At 48.4% G+C, this 26180-nt stretch overlaps 1 protein-coding gene across 1 annotated transcript; it reads left to right on the top strand.

The window, feature by feature from the left end:
* LOC114225723 (keratin, type II cytoskeletal 2 oral-like) lies at positions 1 to 25725 on the top strand. Its single transcript, XM_028125445.2, is given in 14 exon segments — positions 1 to 132; positions 1145 to 1352; positions 2461 to 2568; positions 17341 to 17652; positions 17655 to 17743; positions 19428 to 19651; positions 20702 to 20762; positions 21620 to 21712; positions 21957 to 22121; positions 23634 to 23759; positions 24383 to 24487; positions 24489 to 24604; positions 25288 to 25322; positions 25631 to 25725. Coding segments are annotated over 14 exon segments (1869 nt in total).
* The last annotated feature ends 455 nt before the right edge of the window (positions 25726 to 26180 follow it).

Raw genomic sequence — 26180 nt, 5'->3', positions numbered from 1 at the left:
ATGTCCATCATCCTGTCCAGGGACAACAACTGGCATCTGGACCTGGACAGCATCATCACCGAGGTCAAGGCCCAGTATGTGGGGATCTCCCAGAGGAACAAGGCAGAAGCTGAGGGGCTATACCAGGTTAAGGTAAATAAGGGTCCCTTCATCAGTCTAGACTCACAAGCTTTTTCCAGGGCTCCTGCTCCTTTACCTCCAGCCCCTCCTGGCACCATCCCAGATAATGCACACTTTGTTCAGTGGAAACCCACCGAAATATCTTTCACAAATACCTATAACTTGCAGTGTTTTTCATCCTACTGCCTGATATCTTTAAAGGCAACTGTGATTTTTAGTTAAGTGATCCTTTCCATTCTAAATGCTTGGTGGACTTCCATGTAATATTAGGACTTTCTGGATTGACTGCACCTCTATTCTTTTCATACACATGTATTTGAGAGTTAGGGATAATTTTTCCCTAACTGCTCATTACCTTCCAGCTTGGGGAGCTGCAGACTACAGCTAGCAGGTATGGTAATGACTTGAGGGGCACCAAGAATGAGATTGCAGAGCTCAACAGGGTGGTCCAGAGGCTGCGGGCCAAGATTAGAGCATCAAAAAGCAGGTGAGTGTGACTCCCCAAGGCCTGGGATGGTAACTCTGATGACAGTGGTGCTCTGAGATGCCATAGGGGCACCTGGACCCAGCAGGCTGGAAAGCCTTTCAGGTCCTTATTGGAACCTACAATGGAGCTTCCAAGGTAATACCATACAGAGCGATGGCTTCATGTATGTTACCTTTACTCCCACCCACCGTCTTCAAGATAGAATGATTTTCCCTCATGTCATTGGTTGTGGCTCCAGGACTTCATGAAATATGTGGGACTGAGTTACTGGGGTCTCATACCATGGATTATCCCTCTTTAACAGATTGGGAAGCAGGTGATCAATATCTCTGGGTAAGGATTCAAATGACCATTGGAATTTCCTAACATAGTGTAGCTATATGGATATGAATGATATGGGAAGAAGAAGTTAGCACGGTCAACCACACAGCATGCAAGTTAGAAGTTTTCATTAAGAAGACAGATGGAGACCTGTGCTCACCTGCCATGTGCCCAGGTAATTTTAGAGATTCAATCCTTCTCTTCTTTCTCCTTCAGAATACTAACCTGCAGGCAACAATTGCTGACACTGAACAACAGGGTGAATGGATCCTCAAAGATGCTCAGGCCACGTTGGCAGAGCTCAAGAAGGCCCTGCAGCAGGCCCAGGAGAACTTGGCCTATCTCCTGTGTGACTACCAGGAGCTGATGAACATCAAGTTGGCATTGAATGTGGAGATCGCCACCTACAAGAAGATGCTGGATGGTGAGGAGTGCAGGTGGGTAGGGATTCTGGCCAAGGCAAGGAGGACAACTTGAGAATCAAGTTTCAAAGGATCGTATGGTCCTTGGTTAGACACAGTGGCAGGGGACAAAGGAGTGTCTCAACAAATTCTTGATTAATTGAATTATACTGCCTAGCACTCTCGTCTTTGGGCTCAGGGACACCAACTTTATTTGTTAGACCTGAATGCTTAGAGCTTCCCAACAGGCATGTAGTGCACCCCAAAGGCCAATGCCAGCCAATCCTGATATGGGGGAGAATACAGATGGGTACTAGGTGGTCCTAGTAGCCTGCTTCTCCTATTCTCCAAACTGGTTTCCATTTCCCTCCACATCAGTCACTCTTCTTTGCCTCTCCATTTCTGGCACAGATAAGAGTTGCATCACTTTTGGTATAGGCTAGGCACTGTGCTAGACATTCTTTATGGCTTAATTTACTCTTCTCAACAAACTGATGAAGAAGTATATTATTCCAGTTTTGCCAGTGAGGGAACCAAGGCCAAGGTGTTGGCAGAGTCAAGTATCCAGAGACACATTATATCTCTGTTTCTCTGTATCCCCATCCTAGAACCCCAGGGAAGCCCTTCTCATGTCTAACTTAAATCCCTGATGCTGCAGCTCATATTACTGTACTCTGGTATCCCAGAGGATAATAATTCTGAACAGAGATGCTGAGAGGAACCACGATGAGGTTTCCATGATATTTATTTTGTTTTCCTAAACAGGATGTCTGGGGAGTGTCAGAGCCCAGTGTGCATCCGTGAGTATCTTATGCACTCCATTTCTATTGTTTGACATGAATTCTCATGACTTTGCTTCAGCTCCTCTACCCACAGATTGCTTTTTCTATAGCCTGATTGCTGGAGTAAAAGAAAGAGAGGGGCAAAGGGAGAGCCATATTTGGGTAGGACTTATCTAATGTCCTGTGCAGTGCATGTCCTGGATTTGCCTTCAGACACAGAACTCCCTCCCATGGGAGGGTGGTCTCTCCTCTTTTTGGATTTTTCTCTGCCACTCATTCCTTAGATAGGAATGCATGCAGTGGGCATTTAGACAGACTGGTGACACTGAGCGGCCCATTTTCTTTGCAGTTGTGGTCAGCCACATGCCCAGCAGCAAGAACATTAGCACTGGGGGCAGCAGCAGCAGCAGCAATGGCATCTGGGGCAACAGAGGTGACCAGGGCATCCGAGGGGACAGTGAGTCCACCAGCATGGGGAAGGGCATCCAGTCCAGAAGCACAAGCACCTCCACAGATCATAGTCCCAGACTGGGCATCTCCTCCTCCTCCTCAGCTAGGATTGTGCAGACTACCACCAGCAATGACAGGCGCTCCTGCATCAGATACTGAGACTGAGCCCTGATGCACGACTGTAGAAATTTCCCCTGCCTTTAACCACACCTCTCTACAATTGCTCCTCTCTCCCCAGGGTTGGTGATACTATACTCTCATCTGCTTGGAGGCTCAAAACCAAGAAGGGGCCCAGGTAGACACTGTCAAGTTAGGAGTTTGTTCCTGAGCCCATCACTCATCCCACTACCACTTATTGTCCCCTTGTATATAAACTCTGCCTTGCCTCCTCTCTGCTCTGTTTCTTTTTCTTCATTAAACTGCAATATATGATGATGGATTTGACTCTCTGAGTTTTTCAGAGTAATAGGGACCCATGATGTTTTCTGAATCAGAGGGCAACACACTCAAAATGTGACCTGCAGGAAGTTATGCTAGCAGCTGTGCATGGAATGAGTGAGAGATGAGGAGAAGGTGAGGGTGCTGAGGGAGTCCCTGGGGGTAAGCCAACTGGGTCAGAGTTTACGATTTGCCCAACTGGATGCTGTGCTTCACTCTTTCTGGATCTATCTCAGGGCAGGCCACACCCTGGGGCTGGAACACTTCTCATACTGGCACCAGTGATCCTTGCCAAGAATTCCAATTGGCTCAGTGACAGCCAACTGACTAACTGCAGTGCCCAGCCTGGGTCACCTCAGTGGGCAGCCTTTCTTTATTGCCTCCTTTGGGGACTTTGGGCCACAGTGGTGGGAGAACGTGGTTAAAAGCTGTTCCTATGTCCTCATTCCTTTTTTTTTTAAAGATTTTATTTATTTATTTGAGAGAGAGAATGAGATAGAGAGAGAGAGCACGAGAGGGAAGAGGGTCAGAGGGAGAAGCAGACTCCCTGCTGAGCAGGGAGCCCGATGCGGGACTCGATCCCGGGACTCCAGGATCATGACCTGAGCCGAAGGCAGTTGCCTAACCAACTGAGCCACCCCCTATGTCCTCATTCCTTATGATTCAATGGTAGTTTCCCCCTTTCCCAGTAAGACTCTGCCGCATTCTGCCTCCCTTTTCCTCCCACAACCTGAGATCTCAAGGCTCTGGAAAAATCAATAAATGAAACCAAGTTTTGTTTAGTAATTTCCACCTGCTCAGACATTGTCTGAGAATTTCACACATAAATAATTTAATCTTCACAATGATCCTATGAGGTAGGCATGTTTATCCTCACCTTACAGATGAGAAAAAGGAGAACGGAGGCATAAAGATCACTCTATGCCAAAGGTTGCAGTTAGCAAGTGGTACAGCCAGGGTTTGAACATGAGTAGTTGGGCCCTAGAGTCCATGCTTGTAACTTGCATTGTATACTAATATCATATGCGTGGTTTTGTTTTTTTTCATGATAGATTTGGACAGTGGAATGTCTTTGGTCTTTGAAGGCAGGTGCTTACTTTAGTCAGATCCCTGCTCTGTCCTTGGTTCTGAAATCTGGTCCAGCTATCTGGGAGACTTTTCTATTTCAAGAGGCTGACACTTGTCATCACTCCCTCCAAACGTGACTTCTCAGCCTCACCTTTAGTTCTGACTATTTGCATGTGCTCACAGATTTCCTGCTTAAGGTCAAGTAACCATTTGTTTCAAAACTCAACTTTAAATAAGACCCAGACCTTGTCCATTTTGTTTTGTTCCTTTTAAAGCCAAGAACAACAAAAAACTATCAGTCTTTATGGATAATAAAAACTTACATAATTTAGCATGTTTACCTTTTTCCTCAGCTGCTGGGGAGTATTTTTCATTGGATGATTAGAATACTTGCTTCCTTTTTAAAAACATGGATTATTATTATTATTTTTAGAGGGAGAGAATGTGGGAGCAGGGTGGGGGTAGGAGGGACAGAGAGAGAGGGAGAGAGAGAATTTCAAGCAAACTCAATGCTCAGTGCCAAGCCCAGCATGGGGCCTGATCCCACGACCCTGAGATCATGAACTGAGCTGAAATCAAGGGTCAGAAGTTTAACCGATTGTGCTACCCAGGTGCCCTAGATTATTGTTTTTTATTTAACTCCCTTATTATTGGGATGAGAGGGAAACAAAAAAAAAAAAAGGAAAATTGAGAAGGTAGTCTTCTCTTGATTGTAGCTAAGCTCATAATGAGCAAATTGGAAACGGGGCATTCACGGAAGAGAGTGATTTAAAAATATTAGCTGTTAGTATTGTGGTAATAAAAATAATATCTGCCTCTCAGGGATGTTTCAAAGAATACATGAAATAATATACAAATGAAAGTGTTTTATAAAATGAAAATATTCATATAGATATTGTACTACATGTGTGCAAATTTTGATTAGCAACTAGATTATAAGCCTTTAAAGAGAGGGACTATGTCATATATTGTTTGTATGTTATGTAATACTGGACAGAAAATGTTTACTTGTTGACTGATTAAATAATATAATGCATGCCAGAGCTAGAGCACAGCTCCTAGAATAAGACAAGTACTCAATAAATGGGAGATATTACCATTATTATTTCAAGGTTTACCACTGTCAATTAATTTCTGAAGATTCAGACTCTCAAGGCTAGAAATGACTTCAGAGGCCCTGAAAAGGAATTCCCATTTAGACACTGAAGTCTTCTCTAAAACACCATTCCACAATCAGCAGTCCACCTTCCTATGGAAGGTAACTCCTCTCTTTCACAGAGGTTGCTCGGCTGAGTCCTACCTTATAAATTCCACTCATTGGTCCAAGTTTTTTTTCCCCTTAGTGGCCATAGGAACAACCCTAAGTTATCTTGTGCATGACAGTCTACAAATGTTTGAGGATGGATTTTCCTTTCATTGGATTCTTTCTTCAGGTGGAATACTTCCATTTCCTACTCTGCTTTGGGGTACCCCTGCCATCCTGGGCACTCTCCCATAAACACTTCATCCTCTGGACCTCTGGAACCCAACCCAGACTTCCAAGAGTGGCCTGACTAGCCCAGGAAAAGAGTGGGCATGGGGCTTCTTGTTGTGTATCCTCCAACTTTGTAGGTGAGTTTGGCAGCTCCTTCCTGTCACTGACTCATCCTGAGCTGGTGCCATTTTCTACAAGCCATTGAGAAACTGTGTTTCCCCGTGCTGAATCATACAGCTGCCTTGCTTGAAGACATCTGTAGGGTTTTACTTTACATTAGTCTCTGTTAAATCTTTCTTGTTATATTTGGCTCAAGCTCTAAACTGTCAAATTATTTCTGGATTGTGATCGTGGTATCCAGCTTCTTATTACTCTGACCATGTTCAGGCCAGTTGTAAATGTGAGCTATATGCAAAGCTGTCCTTGCTTGGGTGTACTGGAAAGAAAAACTGCTATAAAGGAAAAATGACCTATTTATAATAGAAGAGAAAGGTGTTATATTTAATCTTAAGGGAAGTAGCTTTTTAAAAACCTTTTTATTATAGAAAATTTCAAATAAATATAAAAATAGAGAGAATAGTGTAATGAATGCTTGCTTCTGTATCCATCACCCAGCTCGACAATTAACTCATTATCCTGTTTCATTTCTATTCTCCCCACTCCCTTCACCCCTCCAGATTATGTTGAAGCAAGTCCCAAACAGCATACCATTTTATTCCTACATAATTTTTAAGTTTCTCTAAAAGATAAGGACTCTTTAAATAATATAACCATATTAACATTATCACCCTTAACAGGATAAACATTAATTCTTTAATATGATAAAAAAAATCCAGTCCAGTGTGTCAGTTCTATTCTAATAAAAATTAAAAGAAAATCCTGTCCAAGTTCACATTTCTCATAATATCTTGTGAATGTTTTCATTAAAATCACTTGTTTGAATCAGGTTCTAAATCATGTTCATGCATTGCAATTGGTTCATATCTCCCTTTTTTATTCCTTGTAATTTATTTGTTGAAGAAACTTGGCCATTTGTCTTGTGGATTTAGTGTCCTACAAAGTTGGTGGTCCCCCACCTCCTCATCTCTGCTGTGATACTGTTCAGCATGGTCCTCTTTCCTTTGTCTCTATTTTTAATGATCATACAATAAAATGGACCTTTTGGAGTGAACTATTCTGTAAATTTTAACACAGTTATGCATGTATAGATTTGTGAAGCCACCACCACAACTGGGGTACAGAACAGTTTCATCACCCCCCAAAACTCCCTCATGTTATTTTTGTATAGTGACATACTCCCTCTACCTCTAACCATGGGCAACCACTGATTTGTTCTCTGTCACCATAGTTTAGTCTTTCTGAGAATCTCGTCTCAACAAATCACACAGTAGGTAACCTTTTGAGATTAACTTCTTTCCCTCAGCATAATGCCTTTGAGATTCATCCAATTTGTTGTATCAACAGTTTGCTTCTTTTTAATGCCAAGTCTTGCATGGAATTGATGTACTATGGTTTGCTTATCTCCTCTCTTCTTGAGGGACATTTGAGTTGTTACCAATTTTTGTGATTATAAATGGAGATGCTATAAGCATCCATGTACATATTTTCGTGTGAATGTAAGCTTTTATTTCTATAGGGTAAATACCCAGCAGTAGGATTTTTGGTCATATGGTGTGTGTTTAACTTTATAAAAAAATTGCCAAACTGTTTTTAAGAGTGGTTGTGGCATTTTGCATTGTAGGAGAATTGCAGTTAAATTGCATCCACCAGAGCAAGTTGTCAGTATTCTTAAACTCTATCTGTTCTAAGACATGTGTAGTGGCATGGCTCTTTGCTTTGAAGAATATATTGATTCTTTGCTTTTGAAAGGTGAGATCCTCTCCCTCCCTCTGCCCCCATGGAAGTCTGGGGAAGATGAGACAAACAGGCATTTGTTACTCTGCATACAAACTTAGAAGGATTTTGAATTTTCAAGGGAGATCCAGGGTAAAAGGCCAGAACTGCACCATGGAGAGAAGAGGAGGGTGAGGAGGGCTCAGGGAGAAACAGGGACCCCTGCAATAATGTTAGGAGGTCACATGTGGGCACCACAGTTAGGGAAACATTTCCCAGGGGATGATGATGACATTTCTATCACAGGGAATTCACACGAGGAAGTGGAGTCATTCCTGGACTGTACCATTTTATCTCTCATTACTGCACATCATCAGCAAAGGAAGAGGGTTGGGGGGCAGCTGTGGGCCAGAGTGGACTGGGGGCAGGACAGTGGTCTTGGGGACTGGGAGCAACAGGTAGGAGGAAGATGTGTGGTAGACTGACTGGGGAAGATCTGGCTCAGGGTTCTACAGGTGTGTGGAGTAGGGGGAGGTACTGAACTCCCTGCAGAACTGAATGGGGGTTGGACATTTGGTCGATTATTTAAGGAAAGGAGGTTGGAGGACTTTGAGGGCATCTGGATTACATTTAAAGCACAGAACTTACCATGCTATTCCCCCATCAAGTCCATTAATGCTCCCCACTGCCTGAGGGTGCAATCTGACATCTTCATATGACATATCAGAACTTCTTGAAGGGGCTCAGCTTATTTCTCCAACACTGTCCCTGAATACCATAACTTTTTGTGTACTACCTGTACCAGAGAGCAAAAGGTCTCCATTTTCTTAAACACTCTGAGTTATCCCAAGCCTTGGGTCCTTTGTACATGCTTCCTTTTGGCTAGAATACTCTCTGAGACCCCATCTTTCTTCATCTCTGACATCTCCTCTTCTGGATAGATCTCCATGTATGCCCCTCATCTGTGTCACCAGCAGGTCCTGAACAGACCTCTGTCTTTTGCAGTACTTTTGTATTGACCTGTCTGCCTCCCTTGCTGGACTGTGACCCGGCAGTCTGAGCGAACACAGAGCAGGCAATGGCCATTTTTTTTCTTTGTGACTGTGGCACCTGGCTGCAGTCCTAGACCCAGAGCAGACACTAGATAAATGAATGATGGCTGAGGATCGATCATCCGTTCAGGGGGCACTGTCCAGATCGGGGAGTGAGATTCAGCTGGGCATGGATGTGTCACTGGTGCTATGCTCCCTCCAGGTTCTTCTCCATCTGCCTCATGAGCAACCCAGTTGGCATCATGCTGAGACCCTGTTTCCCTACACCTGTAGTATCCTCTGGCCTATTGGACAAGCTGCCCCAACTGAAAATGAGATAAAGTTAGGCTGTCATAATGTGTCAGTAAAGCCGTGCTGGCCCTGAGGTCTCATGGTGTGTGTGTGTGTGTGTGTGTGTGTGTGTGTGTGTGTGTGTGTGTGTAAAGATCTCCCAAAATTTATCTTGAGCTCATGTCCTGAGGCTCCCATCTCTGCCTTGGCTCCAGGGTCGCTGTGGCTTCTCAACAACCCAGGTGTGCCTCCCATTTCCTTCATCAAGATGGGAAGTTCTCAGTGAAGGAGGCTGCATCTCAACTTCTGCATCTTATCACCTCCCAACCCACTATCCGATAGCGAACTAACTGGAAAGGATATGAGATGGACTTCTTTATTGGATCACAATGCCACATAACCTTGTCCTTAGGAAATGTAACACTGTTAGTGAGTAGTGGTCTGCCCTGCAAAGTCAGTGCCAAATCCTGGTGGTTGGTGCAGAGTTAGGAGGCAGAGTCTACCTGGTTATACTAAATTCCCTACAACAGACAAGTTGTGCTACTTCTCAAGCATTCTTACTTGAATTTCCAACAGAGCTGTAGCAGGTGTTTATTTAGCTTTACTGAAAAGAGTTTCTAGCTGAGGGGCTGCCTGGGTGGCTCAGTCGGTTAAGTGTTGGACTCTTGGTTTCAGCTCAGGTCATGATCTTAGGGTCATGATCTCAGGGTCATGAGATCAAGTCCCATGTTGGGCTCCCCACTCAGTATGGAGTCTGCTTGGGATTCTCTTCCTTTCCCTCCTCTTCTGTCCCTTCCCCCACTTGTTCTCTCTCTCTCTTTCAAATAAATAAATAAATAAATAAATAAATAAATAAATAAAATCTTAAAAAAAAAAGAGCTTCTAGCTGAGGGTTGAGCAGCAGAGTGGGGTGGGGGATGAGATTCAGAGTTCTCATTGTCTGAGAACAAAATTCTGTACTCCTGGGACTATATCTTTTTGTGGGGGGGCACCTTCATCTAACCTGCCTTCACAGCCTGTGCCATGGTAGGGGGTACCTTTGGCATCCAGAGTCTGTACAGCCTTGGGGGGAGCAAGGAGATCTTGTTCAGTGCTGCCCACGCTGGGGGTTCAGTGTAGGGTTGCTGTGTGGGGCTGGGGGAAGAGGCAGGAGTGGTAGCTCTGGAGGAGGCTCCTTTAGCAATGGAGGCAGAACTGGTGGTTTTGGAGGGGGTGGTGCGTGGTCCCTGGTTCCAACAGAGCCCTCTCTCTGGGGACCAGATCTGCCTCGGCAGGCAGCAGCAGCAGAGCTGGGCTTTAGGTTAGGCATGGTGACTGGGGCGTAGGGCCTAGACTGAGTGAGGGGCTCCAGAGAAAGAAGCCTCGATATTCGGGGATTGAGCAATGGGAAGAACACTGGATGGGCGCCCTACCTATTGCTGGATGATCATTTGGGGTTTATCTGTCCTCACTGTGTAACTGGAACAGTTTCCATTTCCTCTTTGATCCTCATTGTCCTTATCTTTACAAAGAGACCTTTGGAGGTCTCTAATCTTTGAGGTGTTTCTTAAGTAACACTTCGAGTGGGAGGTGGCTCTATGTTCTTATAATTTGTTTTTATTTTCCTTTCTACAGCAGGATGTCTGGGGCGTGTCACAACTCTGTGCATCTCTAAGTATCTTACATATTTTTTTCCCTTGAGGTTGGGTTAAATACTGTTACTGAGATTGCATAACTACTTCCCTTAGGATAAAGCAGAATGATTCAAACTTTCACAAAGGGAAAATAGGTCTCTGTATAACAAAGGCATTATTGAGTTTTCCACATTCCCACCTCTTGGGGCTGGAGGAAAAGAAGAATGCATCTGCTGTTATTCCTTATGTCTGCCTCTGCCACAGCTGAGCTCACTCCTCACCACCTGCTGTGGCCACCTACCCTGTAGTACTCCTGTGTGTCTCTCACTCCCCACTCTTCAGCCCCGAACACCCCCACCTTCTCCATCCATCCATGTACCTAGAGCAGGAAACAAACACTCCCATTACCCCCAGATGTCCCCACCCTGGCCTCTCTTCCAGCTACCCCTCCCACCCCGTCCCCACCCCTGAAAGGGCTAATCTGATTTCTCACAGCATAGCTTAGTTTTAAATGTTTTTGTATTTTATAAGCATTTATCAGTAGAATCATACAGTTTGTGTCTGGACTCTTGCCTAACACAATATGGCAAGATTCCTCCAAAACCAGCTATGTGGTTGCAGATCATTCCTTCTCATTAGTATGCTGCTGTGTGGCTAAACCTGGTTATTTACATGCTCTACTACTGTTGGACATGGGGTTCGAGTCCAGTTTTCAGATATTATGGACAATCCTGCAATGAATATTCTAGTACATGTCTTGTGGTGAATACATGAATGCACTCAATTGTTTGTGTACATCTTGTTGGGTCCATAGGGTGTAGTATGTTCAGCTATAGCAGATACTCCAAACACTTAATATTTCCTTTCTTTGGTAGTTTAGCCTTTTTGGAGGGGGTACTATCATATATATTTGTGACTTTAATTTGCACATCCCCTACTGGCTAAGGATGTTGAGCTCCTTTCATATATAAACTGGCCATTTTGGGTATCCTCTTTCATGCAAGTCTTCTGCCCATTTTTCTATTTTTCTTGTGAATTTACAAGGGTTCTTTATATGTTCTGGATATGAGTCCTTTGTCAGATATATGAATATTTTTTCCCACTCTGTGGGTTGCCTTTTCACTCTTTAATGGAGTTTTTTGATAAACAGAGTTACTTGATTTTATAAATTCATCATATTTTTCTTTTGTGTGGTGCTTTTTGTGTCCCATACTCTGCTCTATACTCTAAGGTCATGAAGACCCACTCTGGGGTCTTCCAAAAGGCTTACTGTTTTACCTTTCATGTTCAGATCTGCTCTTGATTCTTGTGTATTTTTTTCCCCCATACTTACATCAAATTGGAGGTTCTTTAACATTTAATTATTAAAAGAAGTCTATCTGGTTAATCTTGGTGATAAAAACACAGACGTTTGCTGTATTGTTTTCTGTATGATTGAAATATTTTACAATTAAAAGTAAAATGAAAAATATTTAAGCATAGATGTTTCCCTGGGTTCCCTCTTTGATCTACTGTTCTTTTCATGCTACGTGGTCTTCCTGGGTGAGTTTGCCTACTTCCATTCTATTCATCTATTTATTTAAATTTCATCAAGTGCCAATCCGGTCCATGTACCATGAGGTTGCTGGCCACAGAGATGAATATAATATGGCTATCCCCTTAAGGGACTTATAGTCTGGTATATATGATGACAAAGAATTGCAGTAAAGGTCCTTGGGGTAGCTGTTGCAAAGGACACCTCAGAGCTCATGTTCTCTTCAACATGCGTGTTCAGTCTTTCCTTCCTCCTCTTCTTGTCCCCTTTATAAATCAACTTTATTGAGGGATAATTTGCATAAAATAACAATGCAGTCATTTTCAGAGTACATTTCTTTCTTTTTTTTTTTAAAGATTTTATTTATCCATTCATGAGAGTCAGAGAGAGAGATGCAGAGGCAGAGGGAGAAGCAGGCTCCCCTTGGAGCAGGGAGCCCAATGCGGGACTCGATCCCAGGACCCTTGGATCATGACCTGAGCCGAAGGCAGACGCTTAACCGACTGAGTCACAGAGGCGTCCCTTTCAGAGTACATTTCAATGAGTTTTACAAAAGTATGTCCCCATGTAAGTACAACCACAATTAAAATATAAGACATCTTCCAAAATTTTCTCCCACGCCCCTTTGCTGTCAATCACCTGCCAGCCCTCAGGCCCAGGCTGAGGCTTGCTTCCTGTCACTATGGGTTAGTTTTGCCTCTTCTAGAATTTCACATAAATGAAATCATACAGAATACATTCTTTCTGTGTCTGGCTTCTTTCCCTCATCGTGATGTTTTTGAGATCCTTCAGATATATGTATGCCCCAGGCTGTGGTTTGCCTTTTCTGGTCTTTTCTTGGCAATGTGTTTCGAAGCTCCCTGCCCCCTTTCCAGCACTCTGGTAGTGCCTCACACTCTTCAGCTTGTGCACTTGCATCTAAAGGCTGGCTGCTCTGCCTGGCCTCTTGGACTAGATAGAAATCTCTATCTAGTCCGAGGACAGGACAGGTGGCTCTCTCTTATTGCTTCCCCAGCCTTTCATAAAGATGTGGAAGTTTTCCTCCTTTAATATGGCTGCTTATGTTATAGGAATTAGTACAAGAGAATTGAAGCAAACTGGAGCTTTAAAAAAATACCGGTGCCTGGGCCACATTCTCTAAGATTCTGATTCAGGAGGTCAGGAGTGAGGCTTGAGGACCTGGATTCTTAAAAGCTGCCCAGAAGTCCTGATGAGCAGTCAGCACTGAGGGCCACTACCGATAGGGTGAAGTCTCGATTCTGCAGCATGGCACAGAGAGACCATCATAATCAGTTTCAGCCTACAACTTTAGCTCCTTCTGCATCACTTGTCCTCCTCTTCGATGCTCCCTATTCTGCAAGCATGTGTGATCTCTCACCAACACTCCCCCTCACCTGTATATGAAATGTTTTCCTCTCTAGCAGGGATGTCTTTCTCTTATTGTCCATCCACTGGGCCCACTCCTACTCATCCCTCAATACCCCATTCAAAATTACCTCCTCTGTATGGCCTTCCATAGCCTTTCTTCCCCTTATGCGCATAGTACTGCTGTCAAAAACGCTGACCCCGATGTGATATAAGGAATTGTTTATATGACTGACTCCTTCAATACAGCTGTGAGCTTCTCCAGATCATGGGCCCTGTCTTGTGCAGCATCATGTTCCCATTGGGTAGCCTGGTGCCTGATACAAGTAGGTGCTTAACAAACGATTGCTGAGTGAATGAGTGGATGTTTGGAGAGAAGACTGAAAGGATGGTGGTCCTTGATGTATCTCTTGGAGGGGAAGAAGTCCTAGGGGAAACGAGGGCTGGATACTCCTGCCTGGTTTCTCTGAGCATTGTGCCTGATCCTCACTCCCAGCTTTGGTTTCCAAGTCTCTTGGGAGAAAGCAGAGTCAAAGGGTAGGCTGGGACAGCATTTGCCTTCTGACTGTATCAGTCTTCAATCCTAGTTCATGCTTAATGCTCTTGTTGTTTTCATTCAGGGTTACAGGTTGTTTGAGTCTGTGAGTGTGAGTCATGAGAGGGTGTGTGTCTGTGTGTGGCATGTTTGCCCATATGCCTGTCAGTTCAGATAAATGAAAGGATTTTAAAAAGTTGAAGATATTCTATAAATGTCAGATGCTATTAAGTGTTGGCACTTATACTTATGAGGCTGTGGCTTGGCATTTTTTGGAAACAAGATCTTCTCAAGTTGTACAAAGCTGGCCGGCCGCTGAGGGTACAGGGACTGTCCCAGGTATGGGGCCTGCCCTCCATGGGGAGGAAAGACATTCTCATTTGACATTGGGCCTGGTAGGGACAACAGTGTCCCCGGAACTGTTAGGAGAGCTCAAGGGTCCAGGCTAATCATACAAGACATTGATGTGGGGCTGGGCTGCTTGCTCGTTCCTAAATTATGGGTCAGTTTAGGTGTAAAGAAAAGGGGAAGTGGGTTTTAAGTCAGAGGACCCTTCATGGTCCCTAGGACAGAGGAGGAACCAGTCAGAAGAGGTCAGCACAGTGCCCAGCCCAGAAAGGTGCTCAGGAAGGGGTGGCTGGGGAGCCGGTGAAGGGGAGGGCAGAAGAGCCTCACCCTAGGGCTTCGTTTAGAGGCTGGGCTACTGGCTGTGAACTGCTCAGTGTCAGGGTAGCGCATGGCTCTGGCCCGTGGCCCATTGGCTTGCAAAATTGGGACTGTGAGCCTGACTAGGAAAAAGTGAGATGGGACAGCAGAAACTGTCCCCTCTGCTGGGGAACTAACCCAAAGTGCCCTTGCTGGGGACCATGGTTAGACAAGAGTAGGGTCCTGTTTGTGCCTTTTCTCCCTGTTCCGTACTCTGTTTTCATCCACCATTTCCCAAACTTGATCAAATCTGAGTCCATCGTTCAGAGTCAGGGCTTATTCCATGAGCTGAGCTCTGGGTGGGAACACAGAGTTCCCTGGGGGGCCCACACAGGGAGCCTTTTCCCGAGGCTTGAGTCTTGCATGGCTCTTCCCCAAACATGGGCTCCAGATTGGGACAGAACTGGAGCAGAGGCCACTTCCTGTCTGTGGGCCCTCGGACAAGCAATTTAACTTCTGAGTCCCAGTTCTTCTCTTCTGTGAAATGGAGCTCCGTGCCCTTCCCTATAGGGTTGCGGGGCGGGTGGAAGGGAAGAGGTCTGTAAATGTCAATCATTGAGCCCGGCACTCGGCCAGCACCACACCGCTTGCTTTTCTGCCACTATTACCGTCCCTCTGTTAACACAACACATCTGTCCTTTTGTTTATAAAGCCCTTTATTGCACTGACCTAAACACCCAACTCGCAGCTGCTCTGCTCCATGGGCAGAGCAGGAATTTCTCAGCTCCATTCTGATTGGCTACATGGTGGCCCAGAGGGATCTGGAACCTAAGAGCAGAACTTCCTGTTTCTGTCCAGGCTGCTTTTTTAAAAAAGATTTTATTTATTTATTTGAGAGAGAGAGACAGAGATAGCGAGAGAGAGCATGAGTGGGGAGGAGAGGGAGAAGCAGACTCCCTGCTGAGCAGGGAGCCCCATGTGGGGCTTGATCCTGGGACCCTGGGATCATGACCTGAGCCGAAGGCAGACGCTTAACGGACTGAGCCACCCAAGCGTCCGCAGGCTGCTTTCCATGGCACAGCTCTGATGGTCTCCTGGGGTGGCAGGGTCTGGGCACTTTGAGGAGGCCACCCACCCATCAGGGGCCCTGTCCCTCAGGGCTGCAGCTGCTGAGTTCTAGATGCAGTGAGGCTGGTCCCTCAGTGAGACTTGGATCAGAGCTCACCTGGTATGGGACAACAGTTCCTTATGGAGCTGTGTTCTCTCTGATCGCAGACCACAGGACACCAGAGCTCAGTTCCTCACCCCCCGACCCAGTGCCCCCCATCCTGACACAGACCTGCATGCTTCTCCCTCCTCAACTCCTTCCCAGCCCCACTTACCCCCTGCTGTCCCCGGCCCATGTCATCTGCCATCAGCTGCCATCAGATGTGTTACTAAGCTTCTCTTTAACCCTGAGCGCCTGCATCTGACTGCCCTGTTTCCCCAGAGAAGCCGGGGCTCCCTGCAGTCAGGAGCAATTTCTCCTCTGCTTCCCTAATTCCCCCAAGGCTGGCCCAGCTTCCCTAGAGCAGAGGGGGCCTTGGTCATGGTACCAGCCTGGGAGGCATAGCCATGGCCATGGAGAGGAGGGGCTGCAGGGCCCTGTGTCTCTCTGGAAGACCCTGTGCCCTCCCATCTGGAAAGGCCCAACTGGGCTAATTTTGTTAGCAGCATGCTCTGTTCCTCTCCCTAGAAGGCAGCCGAGAAGAGCAGCTGGGCTTTATAGTCTGCAGGTGTGGGGGGATTAGCCATGGGCTTTGCCAGGAAGAAGGGATTTGGGATGGGCCCTCATTAGAGCCTCAAACTTCCACCCTAATTTCTTTGGGATTTGTTCTTGATGTTTAAAATGCAAACTGACTTCTCAGCATTTTCAAACTGGTCCAGGTCATTGGCAACCATCAAGGGGTGGAAATCACTGAATTGTTCTGCCGTGTTTCCCTTAATGGCAAGGATTGGAGAAAATGGTAAGCGGGGGCAGGAAGACAGTGTGTGACATTTCCTCATTTGCTCCTGGGTCTCTTTTGAGGAAGGCATGGGCCACATTGGAAAAACACCATTTGGGAGTCAGGACCAGCCTCACAGGCCTGCAAAGACAGTGACTTTATGCATTGTTATAATGTCCCCTCCCCACAACCCCTGGTCACCAACCCACCCTCCATCTGCTTTCCTCAGGCTGACCCTGTCCTCAGCATCACAGATGTCAGCAGGCTGAGGCGGTGGAGGCAATGAGGCTAGGACACTGGGGCCCCTTTCTCCCATGCCCATACCTCCTTTGAACCCCAGGTAGGTCCAACATGAGCCCCCTGCTCGAGTTGGAAGCCCCAGTTGTGCAGAGGAGGAAGCTGCATACAAGGAGAAGACTCAGGTGGTGGTTGCATCAAGACAGCACCTGCGTTGTGAGCTCTCAGTCTGGGCCCCTATTCAGACCCAGTTGCTGTGTCTTGGATTCTCAGATTAGCCAGATGCTCTGAGCAAGAATCAGGGCCTTGGAGGAATGGGGCGGGCACCTAGGTTTTGAAGGCGGCAAGGAGGGCAGTTCCCATCTCTGACATAAAGGGAAAGAGAGAGCACACACGGGGCAGGACACTGTGATGACAGCGTGTGGTTTTGTGTGTATGTATGTCTGTATGTGTGTGTGTTAGTGGGAATGCATGCTATTCATGTTGTGTTTTGCTTCTCTCTCTGTAGGTAGAAAGTCTGGTGGTCTGAGGACTCTGAGTTCTGAGGGAGGGAGAGCTGGATCAGGCAGAACCTCTACTTGCCCAAACTTTCTTAGCCTGCCTTCCTTGAGGGTCTTTGTGACTTTGTGTGTTTGAAGGGTTTTGGAACTGCTCTAAGCAATCTTGCAGATCTTCCAGAGGGGGCTGCCACCAGGGCTTCAGTGGCCACTCAGCTGTGGTGTCGGGCCAGAGCTGGGTCAGCTCCACCTCCTCAACATCCTCAACAGGTCCTCCTCAACATCCCACTCAGGCAGGGGCGGTGGTGGGTCTGCTGCCTGTGCCATGATGGGAGGAGGTTTTGGCAGCAGGAGTCTCTACGACCTTGGGGGCAACAAGAAGAGCTCCACCAGCGTGGCCGGAGGCACCTCCCAGGCTGGAGAGTTTGGGGGGGCCCGCAGAGGCAGCGGTTTTGGAGGTGGTGGAAGAGGGATGAGTGGGGGCTTTGGTGGAAGGGCTGGGGGTTTTGGTGGAGGAGCTGGTGGCTTTGGTGGCCCTGGTGGCTTTGGGTCGACCCCCAGATTGGGCAAGTAAAGATCCAGGAGTGGGAGCAGATCAAGACCCTCAATAACAAGTTTGCCTCCTTCATCGATAAGGTGAGCCCATCTTGGGATAGCTGGACAGTGAGGAAACCTGGCTTAACTGGGATGGTCTCTTTTTCTTCTTCTCATTGTGAATCTGAGGAAGAACTTGTGGGTTCATCCTACACCTCACGTCCTCTGTGGCATGTCAGCAAGTGGTGTAACAGCAGATGATGGAAATATTGGATGGAGTTACTGCACTCGTCACATGCCCCATCACTGCGGTTTGTCAGAGGCACTGTGGGGATTGTTTGTTGCCATCATGGATGTCCCCTCACTGTTGCTCTCTGAAACCCAAGCACAGAATTCCCTCTCTGTGCCAGGGGAGTTGTGAGCTGTTTCCCTTTGAAAGAGAGGCTGACTCTGCCGAAGCTCGAGAGAGGAGTTCATCTGCCATCAGCCTATGAAGAGGGATGCAGAGAGGTTTTTGGTGGTGGGATGGGTAGGGGTGAGGGGTACCTCCTCCCCGGTGGTTCTCACAGGAAGACTTCAGGGTGAGGAGCTGTGAATGTTGAGGCCATTTGATATTTGTATACACTATGATAATTGTTGTGGTCACCAGAGGGTATTTAGGTTTTTGGTGGCTGCTGAGTGTTTCAACCATACTGTTGAGTATGATGTGATCCTGGGACAATATTAGGCCTTAAAGAGAGGATTCATAGGGACTCTTTGGGGTCCCCTCACCCTACATCAGTGTCCTGGGCAAAGCCAAAGGAGGAAAAGTGTCTTAACATTGAAATATCAGAACTTTGTAGAGGTGAAACTCTTCAAAGTCAAGTGACCTGCTTGTTCCCAGCAGATACCCCTGGTATCTGTGTCCCGATAGAGTATTCACAGAAAGGTGGAAGGTGATGTGACATGCTGGTCTCCCAGTGCGGGGCCCAGGAGCAGCTCTCATCACCCTTCGAGGCGGATTCCCAGGTCTTGGAGCCCTGAGTGTCCAGCATAGGGCCTGGCACGAGCTTGGTGCTTGGCAAATATTTGTTGAATGGCCGGTTGATTGATATTTATTGCATGTGTTTATGCAGTTGGCCTTGAACTTGTGTGCAGAAATGTTTTGCAGCAAATGAAAGTTTGAGACATCTTTAGCTAATGGTGCAGTTTAAATGGAGCTGAGCCCTACATTTAACCAGGCTTGGCAGAGAGGGCTGTCTCTGGGTGCATCTGGACCCTGTTTCCTGGGACAAGGGTGGCCTGAAAGCCATTTCCCTATGGCTTTTGCTCTTTCCCATCTTCGTGCAGTGTACCCACCTGTACCGCAAACCTCCTCCTGGGGTCTATGTCTGCTCTAGGATGTTGGACTCTCCCGCTATTTGTTGAATACTAAATGATTGAGGAATGAATGATGGAGGAAGAAATGAATGAATGAATGAGTGAATGAATGAATGAATGATATAGCAGGAAGATCATTAAGCGTAAGTATCGGGAAACCTCAGTTCTGTTTTGTTACTGACTTGTGTGACTGTTTTCATCTCTGGGCTTCAGTTTCCTTATACCTGCGCAGTCGGGCTCTGCCTCTCCCACATCACACCAACACTGTTGTCCACACGGGGTTAGCACTCAACTATCACAGCATTCAAAATGCAGCCCTGCAGGAGAGACGAGGAGACCCCCGGGACTTTGTTTGGGGAAGTCATGAGCTGCCATGACAGGAGCTGGCCCCAGACAGTTCCTTGATGCTCTTCTCATTGGGTGGCAGGTGCGCTTCCTGGAGCAGCAGAACAAGGTCCTGGAGACCAAGTGGAGCCTCCTGCAGGAGGAGCAGGGCTCCGGTTCTAATACCAACAACCACAACCTTGAGCCTTTTTTTGAGAACTACATCAGCAGCCTCAAGGCCTTCCTGGATGGGCTGCACCTGGAGAAGGACAACCTGCAGGGTGAGCTGAGGGGCGTGGAGGAAACTGTGGAAGACTTGAAGAAGAGGTGCATCCTGCCCTAGTCACAGGGTATGGCAGTGGGGGGGGTGGGGTTGGACAGCGGGAGAAGGGGATCCTGCGGATGGCAGGGGGCCTGGGCTCCGGCTTAGCTCTGTTCCAGCTGGCTGCAAGCTTGCAGGAATTTACCCCATCCTCTCTCGATATCCCAGTCTTTAAAAGGGAGGCTCCTGGCTTGCTTGAGAAAGATATCCTTTTGAGAATTTAATGAAAGGGTACATACATATAATTTAGGGCGTTCCAAGACACCCTGAAGCTCATTCGTGAACCTAACAGACTCAGAAAACATCCTATGTCCTCCCTGGGCTAGACAGTCTTCAGGTTCCCCTCCAAATAGGAATTTTATTTCCCCTGTCAATAAGCCTCTCAGTGAGTAGCAACTTGCTGTGCCTTGGTCAAGCCCCACTCTGACACTTATGAGCTCTGGGATCTTGAGCAAGAGCCTCAGCTTCAATGTGCTACTGTCTCCTCACTGTAAAATGGGGATGGGGTAGTATTGACCCTATTTGCTGTAATGAGGATTGAATGCGTTAATACAAACATAATTCATGAAGCAGGATCTGGCACATTCTTAGCGACCCATTCTTGGTTTTCATTAATTCAGGAAGTATCTACTGGGAGCCCACGGGGCTACCATACTTGCTATGCACAGAGTTGGCACCACACACCTCCCCCTGAAAGCTCCTGGCAGCTCAGTCATCTCCCTCTGCTCATATAACAGCTCATAGAACAAAAAATCTCAAGTTCTCCAGGAAGCCTTCTGGGATTAATCAAAATAGGGTCCTGCTCGGAAGAGGCTTCTACTCCTGTGTCTAGTAATTGCCATCATTGTTACTAAGTGGTACCTGGCACATAGTAGATGCTCAGTAAAGTCTGTTGGATAAACTCTCACCCGAATCCAGAAGGCTGTGCTTTGCACTGACAAACATCTTGAGCTAAATCGGCAGAGGCCCTGAGTCCATGTTACTTATGAGGAGTGCTCGGGGGCCAAGGGGACATCCCAGAGAAGGTGGATCAGAAAGGGACTCTTTTCTCAAAGGTATGAAGAGGAGATCAACAAACGCACAGCTGCAGAGAATGACTTCGTAGTTTTGAAGAAGGTGAAGGATCCGCCCCCCCCCTCCAAGCCCCAGCCCAAAGCCTCAAAAAGCAGAGTGGTTTAAAGGTTGACGGGGAGCACGAGTTTAGTCCTGCTAAACAGAGGGTCTCCTGTAGGCCATGTGGATGAGGGCCCAGGCCAGGGAGGGAGCCCACCGAACAGTGCCTGAAGATTCTATGTGGCAGGCTCTAAAGGGCCTACCAGACTTTGGCCACGCCCCCCCTTTTTTTGCTTCTTTTTAAATGATTTTATTTATTTGACAGAGAGAAACACAGCGAGAGAGGGAACACAAGCAGGGGGAGTGGGAGAGGGAGAAGCAGGCTTCCCGCGGAGCAGGGAGCCCGATGTGGGGCTCGATCCCAGGACCCCGGGATCATGACCTGAGCCGAAGGCAGACGCTTAACGACTGAGCCACCCAGGCGGCCCTGGCCATGCCCCTTCTGATGGGCCCGTGGGGTTTATGATTATGAATCTGAATAGGCCTTGAGTTTTGATTAGAAAATGGACAAAGAGAAGAAATAGGGTTTTGTTTTTTTCAGGAGTACATTCCCAGGAGCTAGGTTGCAAATTCAGATTCTCCCTCAGGCCCTCCTCACAAACCGTCCTCACCAGGGGCCCAATGTAGTGGCCCCAGCCCTGCTCACCTCTCAGCCCTTGGCCTCTTTTGCTCCTTTCTGTCAGGTATTCGCCAGGCCAGCCTGCCAGACAGTGGTCTAGTCCTGTTAGGAGATGTCTGCCTGGCCCTCATTTCCCCTGAGTGGAAGCCCCCGGGGGGCAGGCTCTGGTGGCCCCTTCCTCAGGGCCCAGGACTGGGCCAGTCTACAGGTTGGAGGGGACAGTGACTGAACTGTCCCTCAGGATGTCGATGCTACCTACATGACCAAAGTGGAACTGGAGGCCAAGGTGGAGAGTGTGACAGATGAGATCAACTTCCGGAAGGCCCTCTACGATGCCCGTAAGTCTGCTCCTCACCTGCAAGCCCCCGGCCCGCCTACTTTCCACCTCCTGGAGAAGGCAGTGCTCACCAGACCTTTACCAGGAGGCATCTGAGTCACATATGTGCTTCTGACAAAAGTGGTACCTTCCCACCCGGCCCAGTCAGACCTGACCCCTCTTGAACTGGCAGCTCCCGGTCTTCTGGGGAGCCCTGGTGTTAGATCTGCTCAGGAATGGGCATGTCTGCCTGGCTCTGCAGGAGTTATCCCAGATGCAGTCAGACACCAGTGACATGTCCGTGGTCCTGTCCATGGACAAAAACTGCTGCCTGGACCTGGACAGCATCATCGCTGAGGTCCGCGCCCAGTACGAGGCGATTGCCCAGAAGAGCAAGGCCAAGGCCGAGGTGCTGTACCAGACCAAGGTGGTAACACCATCATGTAACTCTGGGGACTCTGGTTCCCCCATCAAGCTACCTGGGCAGCCCTTACCTTGGAGTCATTCTCTTCTATATCTCCAGTATGGCAGTTCCCTCCTTGCCCCGCTGGTCTGGCCTCACCCACAGGCATCTCCCTTCCTTTTATTTTTTAATTTTTTAATTTTTATTTATGTATTTATTTAAAAAAAAGATTTTATTTTATTTATTTGAGACAGAGAGAGAAGAGAGAGAGAGAGGCCCAAGAGGGGGTAGGGTGAGAGGGAGAAGCAGACTCCCTGCCGAACAGGGAGCCCGATGCGGGGCTCGATCCCAGGACTCCAGGATCATGACCTGAGCCAAAGGCAGTCGCTTAACCAACTGAGCCACCCAGGTGCCCCCCCTTTTTAAAAGATTTTATTTATTTATGTGTGTGAGAGAGAGATAGGGAGCACAAGCAGGGGGAGTGGCAGGCAGAGGGAGAAGCAGGCTCCCTGCTGATCAAGGACCCCCCCCATGTGGGACTTGATCTCAGGACCCCGGGATCATGACTTGAGCTGAAGGCAGACGCTTAACCTACTGAGCCACCCAGGTGTCCCTGCCTCTCCCTTCCTAACCAGACAGCTCTGACTTTGCTGTAACTTGGTGCTTCTCAACAGGAGGTGAAGGTAGGATTTTCTCCCAGGAAACATATGGCAAAATCTGCAGATAGTTTTGGTTGTCACACCCGGGGTGGGGATGGGGTTGCTAGTGGGGTCTAGTGGGTGGAGGCCAGGGATGCTGCTAAACATCCCATAATGCATGACCCCACCCCTCAACAAAAAAATTATCCTGCCCAAAATGTCAGTAGTGCCAAGGTCAAGAAATTCTTAATCCCTCTGGCTGCATCCCTTTATTGTTGGAGACACTTCCGTTTCTCCTCCACCAATCTGGACCTTATATTGTTTGCTCTGAATCGATCACACTGAGGGGCTGAAGCCAGTGTCTGGAAAGAAGTGGGGGGAGAAAGAGGGAGATTGAGCAAAGGGACCCGAGACACAAGTTCTGTCCTCCTCCCCCATCCCAAATCTGAATGGGGCATAAGCTGGCCCATATACTGCTGACTCTTCTGGATTTTCTGCCCAAGGAGGGACAGCCTGCTGGTTAAGAAGATGGTTCCAGCATCTGAAATGTTTGCATTCAAGTTTCAGCACTTTCACTCGATAGCTGGATGAGTTGGTCATGGGAATTAAGCAATCTGTGTCTCAGTTTTCCCATTCATAAAACAGAGATAATCATACCTTTCTCATCAGGTAGTTGTGAAGTATAGTGAGATAAAGCACAGAGCCAGGTGCAAAGTCTCTGCTCCACAAACACAGCTATCGCGCTAGAAAATAGGTCCCTGGATGCAGGGGAGAGAGCACCTTGCCCGAGTCACATGTCTGTGTTTTGGTTTTCCTGCTTGTGGCATGAAGGGTTGAGGTAGGGGATCTGTAAGGACCCTGCTGGCTTTCTGAAAGGGTGACTCTTTCCTGGACACAGTTGGGTGAGCTGCAGACCACAGCCGGCAGACACGGGGATGACCTGAAGAACACCAAGGATGAGATCTCAGAGCTCAACAGGCTGATCCAGAAGCTGCGGGCTGAGATCGAGAGCGTGAAGAAGCAAGTAGAAACAGAAGGAAGAACATGTGTCTGAGACTGTGGGCTTATGCTTGCACCATAACACTCAGGGCTCAGCACTTACTCCTGTGAAATCCTGCCCTAGACTCACGCGTGCTCAGATTGACCAGGTGCAGTTCTGGGCTGGGTGCTGAATAAAGGTCCTGTCCCTGTGGAGTCTGGTGGCCGATGTGGGCCAGCAATACTGAATACTGGCAAGACTGGGAAGGTGGGGGAAAGAAGCTGATTGTGGGAAGACCGAATTGGGAGAGTAGCCTAGGATGGCCACATCTAGATGCACTAGGGCAGAGAGAAAGTTTCTCTGATAATTCGGGAAGACTTCTTGGAGGAGGGAGGTCTTCGGAAGATGCTCAATCTCTTACCATGAAAGGCGAGAAAGGTAAAGGAAGAGTCTGACTCCTCATGAGCTGGGCTAGATCCTTGAGGCCAGGTGTCGATAATGCCCCTCCTTGATGTGCTAGGGCTTAGATGGAGGCCCAGGCTTTAACCTCTGTGGGCTGTGGCTTCCTCATTTGCCCTACATGAGGGGACCCATATGCAGGTACCAAGCACACAGTGCAGGCCCTCAGAAGATGAATCTAAATTGAACTCCTGGCACCCCATACCCAGAATGCCAACCTACAGACGGCCATCACTGATGCGGAGCAGCGTGGGGAGCTGGCCCTCAAGGACACCAATGCCAAGCTTCAGGACCTCAAGGCTGCCCTGCAAGAAGGCCAAGGAGGACCTGGCCTGGCTGCTGTGTGAGTACCAGGAGCTGATGAATGTCAAGCTGGCCCTGGACATCGAGATCACGACCTACTGGACCCTCCTGGAGGGCGAGGAGTGCAGGTTAGTGAGAGTCCCTCTGGTTCCCAAGAGGCCCAGTGGCCTGGTGGCTTTGTGGCCTGAGCCTGCTACTGGGTACCGTGTGTGTGCATGTGCTCTCCACTGGAGATGGTGGTAAGCCCTTGGCGGGCCCAGCCTCCTCCTTTTCGGGGCTGCAAGATGCTGCCAGACCTCCAGGAGAGCTGTATTCCTAGGCAATAGACACCCCAGAGCCTTATCTTGGACAGGCTTCCCCGCCCTTCTTGTCTGATGTTTTAGCTGTAAAACATGGGTCTGCAAACAGCGGTCATAGGCAGAAAGATTATTTCTAGGCCATTTCTTTATTATGGACTTAATTGTAGGTTTCTGTAGAGTAGGTTCCTGGAGCCTGGCCCTCGGGTACAAGACCCTGGCCCATGTGGATTCACATAATATTTACCGAATAAAGAGCATCCTGAGGAGTGGGAAGAGGGTGGGTAGGCCAGGGAGTGCTCCTCAGCCGTTACTCTGTGGAGTGTTCGTGGAAAGGGCAAGAACTGAAGTCCAACCTGACCCAGTAGAAGAAAGGAATGCATGCCATGATTTTTCGAGCACCTACCAACCTATTTCTTGTTGTCAGCATCAGTTGCTGTTGCCCTAGGCAAGGTGCGTCTGGGGAAGGGAGGAGCTGCACAGGTCACTGACACTGGGGTCTGGTGCTCCCACAGGATGTCCGGAGAGTGCCAGAGTTCCGTGAGCATCGGTGAGGACCCAGGGCTTTCTCTGGGAAGGGGTTGGACGGCTGGGAATCATGTTTCTCAAATCGCGGGCCAGCGCTGGTGAGAGATCATCCTAGCTGCAGGCTGGGAAGAGCTCTTGGGTGGTGGCCAGGGTAATCCCCTGGCTCTGAGTCCCAGAGGGGCCACCCTCCTCCCCCTCCTGGCCGCTAGCCCTGCCACCCTGCGAGAAGTCTCAGTGGGCAGGACCTGGGGAAAGACTGGAGGGGAGTCGGGGTGGCCCCGGGGCTGGAGGACGCCCAACAGGCTCCCTGACCCCAAATGCTGTTTGCAGAGATGGTGCACAACAGCAGCGGCAGGGGAGCCCCGGGAGCCGTTGCCCGGGGAGGCAGCGCGCTGGGAGGTGGAGCTGGGGCCCGCGGGGGGTAGCCTGGGTTCGGGCTGGGGCTCGGTGGTGCGTGGGGGCTTTTCTGGTTCTGGGGGCTCCTGCGCCGTCAGCGGGGGTGGCAGCAACAGCTCAGGCCGCATCTCGCAAAGCTCCTCCCAGAGCCATTGGTCCCACCACAAATTCTGAACGGGGCGCGCCAGGTGTCCCCGGACCCCTTCACCTGCCCGCACACCCCAGCTCTGCATGCGCTATTCCACACCCCCGTGGGGCCCTTTCCCAACGCATCTTCTGACCTGTGCCCCGGAGCCCCACCTTTCCAGACGACTGGAGTCGTAGCCCAAAATTTGCTGGGAAGGTTGATTGGGTTGAGCAACCGTCTAGCCCCACAGAGTCAGGCTAAGGGGCAGGGCCCAGGAGCTAGGCCGGTTCATCGCCTCTGCCCCACAGGTACCCCCACTGTAGCCCCACATCCCACTGCCTTATGGGAAAGCCCCAA

The sequence above is a fragment of the Eumetopias jubatus genome, unplaced genomic scaffold (genome assembly GCF_037043125.1).
Source record: "Eumetopias jubatus isolate StellerSeaLion01/CBP00866 unplaced genomic scaffold, mEumJub1_p1.0 scaffold_8, whole genome shotgun sequence".
Lineage (NCBI taxonomy): Eukaryota > Metazoa > Chordata > Mammalia > Carnivora > Otariidae > Eumetopias > Eumetopias jubatus.
Note: the sequence above shows the minus strand (reverse complement) of the source record. Positions and strands in the feature narration are given on the sequence as shown.